Consider the following 9,727-nt stretch of genomic DNA (forward strand, 5'->3'; position numbering starts at 1 on the left):
TATAATAGCGGTTAATGTTAGTTAGATTCTCACCTCCCCATGACTGTTTGCTATGTCTTTTTTATGCCTGTTATATGTGCTGCGTTTCTTCGTTCTTCAGTGTTTTGTAAGAGCAGATGTAATGTGGCTCTTCTGAATTGAGTTGTTTGGTGAATGAATGTGTTTTGTATCGATCGTCTGCTGCTTCATACAGTTGGTTTGTGGAATGGGCGTCTCCGTCTCCGTTTGAGGTGAAACGGCACATAAACTAAAGCAAACAGAAATAAACAGAAGCCTTTCCTGGAAACTGACCTTCATCGCGCCTCTCCTCGACGGGCCGCCCGGGTCGCGCCGGGAATGTTCTCATCAATTAAATGTGAACGCTGGGGTGAGCGGGACCTTCTGTTTGTGCTTTTGACAAATCAGCACATGTTTAATCTCAAGATGAGCCGCGCGGCGCTCATAAATAATGCAGGAGGGGTCCTGTGCCCACAGTCCTTCAGTGCCAGTCCACCGCCATCATCTTCATCAGCAGCATCTTCCTCATTCACAGACACACAAAATAACTTTATTTAGGACCAGTGTTTGCTCTCTGGAACTGGGTTTCACTCTTGAGTGCATGTCTGACCCCAAAAAACACCCATTTATGTCAGATGAGTTTATTTAAATCAAATGCAGGAATATCTGTCAATAATGCAATAAGATATAACACGAAAAAATTAATTTCCTACTTCTACTTAAAAACTCAAGTTTGGCTGCTGCTGTAAAAGTTTTAAGTATAATCAAATTGGCTGTACAAGTCATTTAAAACTTAAATTATATTAAACTGTTTCCACAAAAATATTGTTCAGCACAACTGTTTTCAACATTGATGTTTAAACTGTAAAAATATTTCCAAATTTTGACTGCATTTTTGATCAAATAAATGCAACCTTGGTGAGCAGAAGAGACTCAGAGTTTCTCTTGCAGGTGCTAATAAAGTCACCATTCAACTGGCACGCAACACATTTACTCGCCAAGCCTGTTTTTACTGTGGGTCGGATCTTGGCGAGTGTTGATTTTGGACTCAGACCTTGCATATGTGTGAAGATCAGTGAAGCAGAGAGAACCTGAGAGCGTCAGATGGCCATTCAGTCCGTCTCTAACCAGTTCTATTGTGCTCTTTTCTTGCTTCCTAACTGTATTCTCTGAGCGTTTGTATTTGCTGATGCCGGGACGTCCGTCTCCCATGACTCCTGAGCGTCTCTCCGCGTCTTTAGACACTATTGAGAGCTTTAGCCCACAGTTTTGGGCCGCTGCATTGAGCCCTGAGCGGACAGGAAGCAGGTTTCGCTCTTTTTAGTCCAACTTGAGGACTGGAGGTGCAAAAGCCCCTCAGAAAAGCAGTTAGTGAACTGTGAACCGCATCAAATCCCCGGCGCCTTACGCCTGCGGGCTCCGTTTGTTTGGGCTGTCGACAGACACATAAACCGTCTGATTGTTCAGTAAAAATTAAGAATATAATCCTATTGAAGTAAATCTTTGGTCATGCTAAACTCTGACTGTGCTGCTTTGAGCGGCTCAGATCGAGCGCTTTGACAGAATCGGCTCTGGCTATAATTTACATGTTATATTTGAGCGCCGTGAACTCGTTACATAAGAAAAGAGGCCTTTCCTTCATATTCATAAGAGCAAGTTTGTGCTCTTTTGTGGTGTTGGGTTTTACATAAATGCATAAAGTTATGAAACACGACTGACGTCACTTGATATTCTGCGAACCGTATCTGCTGAGAAATCTCACTACAATGATGCATTATTGACCCAACAGTAATAAAAGTGCTAATTTCAGCTGGTTTTAGATGTATTTGCTACTTTACTAAGCAGTGGTCGACCGATATGGACTTTTTTTAATGCTGATATCTTTGGCAGTATATATATACAGTATATGACTTCAGAATATTTAATTAAAAAAATAGTAAAAATGCATACATCATTTCTGAAATTAAATCAAAATAGATTTAATATGATGTATTTAGTACTTTACTAAGTAGTGGTCGACCAATATGGGTTTTTTGTTGCCGATATCTTGGCGGCCGATATAAAGCTGATATATATGATATCACAATATTTAATTAAAAAAAATGTAAAACACATGCATAACATTTGCTGAAATTAAATCAATTTAAAAAAAGATTTAATTAGATGTATTTAGATGCATTTTTGATACTTTACTAAGTAGTGGTTGACTGATATGGGTTTTTTGTTGCCGATATCTTGGCAGCCAATGGCAGTATAAAGCCGATATATGAGATCACAATATTTAATAAAAAAAAACAAACACATGCATTACATTTGCTAAAATTATATCTATTTCAAAATTGATTTATTTAGATGTATTTTTGATACTTTACAAAGTAGTGGTTAACCGATGTGGATTTTCTTTTATGGATGATATCTAATGGCCGATGACCGATATATATATATATCACAATATTTTATCTAAAAATTGTAAAAAAAAAAGGTTTGCATAACAATTGCTGAAATTCAATCAAAACAGATGAAATATGACGTGTTTAGATGTATTTGGTACTTAGTGGTCGACCGATATGGATTTTTTGATGGCCGATATCTTGGCACCTGGTGGATGATACATATATAATATCTCAATATTTAATTTAAAAATAGTAAAACACATGCCAAACAGTTGCTGAAATGAAATATATTTTAAAATAAATTAATTGGAGGTACTTAGAGGTTTTTTCTACATTACTAAATATTGGTCAGCTGATATTGTTTTTTTTTTGATGACTGATATCTTGGCGGCTGATAACCGATATAAAGCCGATATATATGGTATCACAATATTTAATGTAAAAACACATGCATAATTTCTGAAATGAAATATATTTCAAAATAATGCTTCCGATATATAAGCCAAACCGATAATAAAAATGCCGATATATCGGCAAACCCCAATTTTCACAAAACAGGTGAAGAAATCCCACAGATGCACATCTGCAGACCAGAAAAGCCACACCTTTGAGTTTCCATGTTGAGTAATGTCTCTCTCTTTGTCTTTCAGGCACTGGGATGTTGCTACTTCATCCACGAATCCTTGAAAAATATCCAGCAGTTTGATTTCAAAGGTACGCGTGTCCCTTTAATACGGCGTGCCATCAATCCCATCAGATCCGGCGCGGTCAAGGTTGTTTCAGAAGCCATAAAACATGCTAAAATGGAGTTACCGATAGGAAACAGTAATGCTTATTAATATTAGGATTTAATTCATGAGATTTCAGCCTGTGGTAATAGTGCACTCAAGCTATTGGACAGTTAGCGGTGACCTCATCAGCGGTAGGGGTCAGAGGTCGCGTGTCCCGACGGTCACACTAATTAAAGCCACTCCCATTACAGCGGTGTGAGCATTAGCCTGCGCCGGACCCTTCAGCCCCGCTCAAACCCGGAGCTCTTAAAGACCACGATATCTCCCACATGATGGCCGTAATCACGCTCTCCATCGAACTCACAAAACCTGAATGAATCATATTTCACCGCAAAACCACAAGACAGGAAAATAAGAGCACGTTTCAAGAAAAAGAACAGTGAAAAAGAAGTGTTTTCCAGTGTGGCATTATTTTTTACAGCGACGTGCATTTCCACAAAAAAAGAAAGTATTTAAACAGGCTAGTAATTAATTAATTTATGCTGATTTATTTATGAGTAATTAATTTATGCTGATATAAAGGTAAAAAATTATTATTATAGTAAAAATGACTATGGTGTTAATCACACAAAAACTCAAAAGTAAATTCAAGTAAAGCATCCAGATGCATTATAGCCATGAGATTTTATGTAGTTAAAAATAAAATAAAACATAAATAAATAAATAAATATAATGTATAATATATTTAAGGTTTATTACCTTAAAATGATAGTTTTTTTTTTTTCAAATATAATTTTAATGCATTTAAGCACTTTTTTCTTTTTCATTTTGGTTTTATATTTATTTAAATTATGCTGATATAAATGTAAATAAAAATATAATTTTTATACTTAAAATAGACTAGATTTTCTTTGAGTGTAATGAGAATTACACAAAAACTCAAAAGTAAATTCAAGTAAAGCATCTAGATGCATTATAGACATGAGATTTTATGTAGTTAAAATTAAAAATAAAATAAAACATAAATAAATAAAAACAAACAAATAAATAAATAATTAAATAATATGCATATATTTTTAATTACCTTAAAATTATTATTATTTTTTTTATTTATAAATTTAATGCATTTAAGCACTTTTTTTTCTTTTTCCTTTTGGTTTTATATTTGTGTAAATTATGCTGATGTAAATGTAATAATTTTTATACTTAAAAAAGGCTATATTTTTGTAATGGTAATCATCTTTCGGTGTCATGAGAATTAGACAAAAACTCAAGAGTAAATTGTGGTTCGTGTGTGTGAGCAGTAGGTGGCGCAGTTGCCCTGATCTCTCGGACTCTAATAAGAGTCTCTGAACATGTTTGCATGTTAATCAGTGCTGTTTTATTCCTCCTCGTTTTCCTTCACGCAGCCAAGAAGTTCAGGAAGGTGTTTGGGAAGGAGGTGTGTTCGGACGCTCTTCTGAGCGCAGCCACGCTGGAGAAAGAGAAGTTTCCTCAAGACTATTTCCCTGAGGTGCGTCTGCTCCTTCTGAATAACTTCAGAGATGTCTGCTTCAGTCACATTTCCTCAGATTTCAGGTTCATATTGAGAGGAAAGCGTCTCTCTGATGTCCAGATGAGCGCTTGACTGATTCGATCTTAAATCAGGAATATGACATCCCTGCTTAATTTGGATCGCAGTATTGTTAATTTGAATAATTAAAAAATAAGTAACTTAAGTAATAAGTAACAATAATTAACAATAAAATAAAAAATAATGTATTTAAAGGGGACATGATAAGGATTTTTTTATTAGTTTAATATGTTCCTTGAGCTTTACTTACTGTGTAATATTAATAACGTTTTTTGCACACAAAAAACCCCCCAAAACAACAAATAAATATGTGGAAAAAAGAAAACAAGCAGCTTTGTCATAATCATGGCTGAAACACTAGATGAAATATCCAATAATGAGGGCCTTTGAATTTCATTTCAGCTGTTTTTACTGTAATTTAAGCATATTTTATACATATACACTACCGGTCAAAAATGTTTTTTACAGGAGTTTCTTCTGCTCATCAAGGCTGCATTTATTTGATCAGAAATACAGGAAGAAATGTAATATTGTGAAATATTATTATGATGTAAAATAACGTTTTTCTATTTTAATATACATTAAACTGTAATGTTTCTAACAATATACACTACGGTTCAAAAAGTTTGGGGTCAGTAAATGTTTATTCTTTATTTTTTTGAAAGAAATTAAAACTTTTTTTCAGCAAGGATGTGTTCAATTAATAAGAAGTGATAGCAAAGATTTATATTGTTAGAAAAGATTTATATTTTGAATTCTGTATTTTTGATCAAATAAATGCAGCCGTGATGAGCAGAAGAGACTTCTTTAAAAACATTACAAGTCTTACTGATCCCAAACTTTTGACCAGCAGTGTACATCTGCATTATATTGACTTTTAAGATGTTTGAAGCATTCAGATTAATGGAGTATTGGAGCAATTAGTTTTATGCACAGAAATTCCATAAATTTTTCTATTTTCTATTAGATTTTTCTCATTTTGAATCGATCTTCATTTGTGCTGTTTTCAGTTGTTAATTTGTAGCACCTGCCATCCAATAATTGCAATAAGCTTCGTGCTTTGTTTTGATATTAAAAGCATTCAAACTTTGTCAATTTTAGGGCTAAATGTTTTTATACAGCTCATTTGAGTTCTGATTATTAAATAAATGTGATGAATGAATTAACTATTAAATAAACCTTGTTTCTGGTTTCCATTTTTGACTAAATGAAAACTGTAATTTGGGTTGTTTTGATAAAAAATAATTGTGGTGCATCAATTTTTTTTTTTCCCCTTTGGTTTCTTAAATGTTTTGCTACAGCTCATTGATAATTGTTGATTATTGCATACAGTAAATGTGACTGAAGTTGGGTTTGGCTTGTTTGGGTGAAGGTTGTATTTGGAGCATGTTAGTTTGTGGATGTGGTGACGCTTGAGCGGTGTGATTTACTGCAGGCCGTGTTTCATATCTGTGCTCTTTAGGGCTGATGCACTAATAAAGCGCTCGTGTCTGCCGGATCCGCGGCTCCCATCCGTCTCCCACGCTCCGGCAAACAGCGGCCCGTAAATGCATGCAAAAACCTGGCGCTGGCCTTTCACGCTCCGCTACGATCTCCAGCGCTTTCACAAACAACACGCTTCCTCCTGATGAGAAAACAATGACGTTTGCAGAAGCGCCGCACCTTCGGAGCACAGAGGAAACAGAAAGAGAAAAGTTTGCGATGTATTGATTTACGCGCTCATGAATCTCCGGAGAGCAGCGCTCCACATAATGCCGGGCCGTTTAAAGCAGCAGATTTGTGTAGTCTATCAAGGGCTTTCTCAGTAGTGAGAAATTGCTTGTTATCGTAGATCACAGATACGGCTCCAACCTCTTATGAAAGATGAATTAATTTCACTAATGCTTTAATGCAGGTTTCTCGTGAGGCTGGCGATAACCTCGGCTTCATCCTGTGATTTATGCCGTCTTTTAGTAGATGAAACCGCTCGGATTCGCCATCCATCTGCCTCCCTGAAGAATCCTATTACGCAGCGCTGCTGGGACACTTTGGGCTGCTGCTCGCGTGTTTCAGCGCTGTTAGCGATCTGTTATCACACGGCCAAACCCCTGCAGTGATGTTTGATCTGAAAAACCCTTCCTACACTATTGAGCAAACAGCTTGTCGTTTTCTAATCAGGGTCTCTGAGGGTCTTAATAAGTCTTAATTCACTATTCCACCGATTAAAGCCCAGCAGAAAGTCTTAAATTCATGTTGCATCCTTAAATCGAGATACATTTAGTTGAGATGCAAAATGAAGATTCAAAACAAAACAAAACAAAAAATGCCTTCAGCTGGTGGAAAGGTCACTACAATAAAAATCTGAACATCCTTAAATCAAGATACAATTATTGGAGATTGAAAATTAACATAAAATTAAATATTCACTTTAAATATGGACAGGAAGCACTAAATATCTGCAGGTGGTGGACGAGTCACTGCAATAAAATATGATTAAATTAGACAACATAAAATAACATTGTAAAAGACTAAAAGTGCTAAAATTGTGAAATAATTATTATAAAGCGCAGAGTTCCGGTGCTTGATTCTGATTGGCTGAGCCGCGTTCAAAGCTGTTGTAAATGACTCTACAAAGTAACATACACCTTTGTTTACATTTGTGTGTTGCTCGGCAACCACTTTATTGCAACCACAACTGTTTCTGAGGAACTACATTGTTTGGCGGAAGAATACTGTTTTTATTAGTATCATTACACTTTAATTGCACTGTTTTATTTTGTGAAACCTTATTACGTATATGGAATAACCGTTTTGTAAAAGCAATAAGCCCCGTGAAGCCGTGGTTTACAGTGAATTTATAACAGCTAAGGGGGTTTAGCTCCGCTTCGCATCGTGCCTAACAACACCCCTCAGCTGTTATAAATTCACTGTAAACCACGGCTTCACGGGGCTTATTGCTTTATTTTATATGTACTGTATATGCAAAAAGTTAAATGCATTAAAGATGGCATGCACTGCAAAAAAATCATATAAATAAAAATAAATATAAATAAATTCTTCCTCAGTATTTTTGACATTTGCACTGGAAAACGAGACAAAAAAACGTATTTGCAGTGCAATCGGAAGTACATAAAAGTTATTTACATAGATATTCCAGACAGTTAAAAAGTAACGGAGATCTGTTGGAAGTAGTTTTGTTCTTTGAATAGAAGGCACTTATATCTGGAGTTCCTCTCTTCTTCTGCTCTGTGTTCTCGAGCCGCTTCATCGATAAACCGTCAGTCTGTCAGACGTCTCGATGACATCACCTGCACTCCGCCTTTGATTGACAGCCGGCGGTTTCCCCAGCAGCCAATCAGAGCGAGGCAGCTGTGATCGATGTGTGTTTGTACCCTTGACTCCGCAGAAGCTGCTCTTCTCTGGGCCTGTGTAATGAGCGCGTGACCCGTCTCCTCTTTAGGGCCCCTATGTGAGTTATGGCTTGAGTGCTGCTCCAGCCAGCGGCACAGTATTAATTGAAACGCTGGATAAGAGAGAAGCGGACCGAACAACAGACGCTGCTTGTGGAAGGTCGAGCTGATGTGGCTGCGTTTAATCTGCAGGCTTGATGATCTGTGTGAGAGACTCTGTGTTTGATTGCAGAGCAGTGACAGAGAACATTTACAGAGTCACTGGATTTAAACTGAGCTCAGATCTCTGTGTGAACAGGTTTCAGTCCACTTTCCATTTGCATAGTTGATTATTTATATTTATTTTAAATTCTTGTTTTATTGTATTTTGAATTTAATCTTATTTTATTGGTTAATTTTATTTACTCTTATTTTATAAGGTTATTTTAAAACAGCATGATTTAATTTAATTATTTTATTTTAACTAATTTAATCTTGTTTTATTATAATGTAATGTATCATTTTTATTTTTATTTATTTCTTGTTTTTTATTTGTCTTATTTTATAATAATATAATTTATTTTGTTTTACTAATCTTATTTTATCTTGTTTTATTATATTATTTTATTTTGACTAATTTATTTGATGTTTTTATTATAATATAATATTATTTTACAATTTTTATAAAAATTTTAACTAGGTTTTGTCAATGTAATATAGAATTTTATTTTATTTTTTGTTTTTTATTTTGTTTCTTATTTATAATATAATTTAATTTAATTACTTATTTTATTATAATAATAATAATGTTTTTCTTTTATTTTAAATAATTGAATTTTATTTTATTACAATATTATATTATTTTTATTTTATTTGTCCTGTTTTAATCCTTATCTTATTTTCTAATATTATGATAATATTTTATTTTGTTTTGTTTATTATGATCTAATTTTGTCTTGTGTTATTATAATTCATAAATATAATTCAGCTTATAATATTGCATAATAGTATAATACAGTAATATATTTTTGTTGTAATTTGTTCGCTTTGACAGTTGAGTTAGACCTTAAATAATGTATTTTTCATGCATGAAATTGAAAGCAAACCTTTCAGTTCAGTCTGATTTGTGTTATTTTTATCCCTCACATGATTGTGATTCACTTCTAGCCCCCTGAATGTGAAATGTGTCTGATGTGTTGTGTTGAGACGGAGGGGTGTTTCAGCGCGGCTCTTCATCAGTCACGGCTGCTGTTTATCAGTGACTGAAGGTCAGTGGATCCGTGACGAGGCTGGATCGGAGATGAGATTATGTGCTGCCTGTTCTCCTCGCCGCTGACGAGCGTTCATCTCTGTCACTGACCCGACCCGACCGGACCGGATCCGGCTTTCTGCCCACATTTAAAGGAATACTTCACTTTTGTTATACGTTATGCTATTTTATTTTGTCTAGCTCAATCGTATTTTATTGCACTGACCTGTCCAATGGCTGCAGATATTTTGAGTTTTCTGTCCATATTTAAAGGAATATTTTATTTTATTTTATTAATTAATTAATTAATTTTTTTATTTATTTTTTATTTTAGTAGTATAATTTTATTGTATTATTTATTATTTCAATTTAATGTTTTTTTTTATTTGATCTTATGTAATTTAATCTAATGTTAT

At 34.6% G+C, this 9,727-nt stretch overlaps 1 protein-coding gene across 1 annotated transcript in view; it reads left to right on the plus strand.

The window, feature by feature from the left end:
* The window catches only part of inpp5a (inositol polyphosphate-5-phosphatase A), a 164,872-nt gene that overhangs the window by 53,632 nt on the left and 101,513 nt on the right, over positions 1 to 9,727 (plus strand). The window contains exons 4-5 of the mRNA XM_016487317.1: positions 3,041 to 3,104; positions 4,531 to 4,634. Coding sequence (XP_016342803.1) covers positions 3,041 to 3,104; positions 4,531 to 4,634 — 168 coding nt within the window. The remainder of the gene's footprint in view (positions 1 to 3,040; positions 3,105 to 4,530; positions 4,635 to 9,727) is intronic.

The sequence above is a fragment of the Sinocyclocheilus anshuiensis genome, unplaced genomic scaffold, assembly GCF_001515605.1.
Source record: "Sinocyclocheilus anshuiensis isolate Anshui unplaced genomic scaffold, SAMN03320099.WGS_v1.1 scaffold709, whole genome shotgun sequence".
Classification (NCBI taxonomy): domain Eukaryota; kingdom Metazoa; phylum Chordata; class Actinopteri; order Cypriniformes; family Cyprinidae; genus Sinocyclocheilus; species Sinocyclocheilus anshuiensis.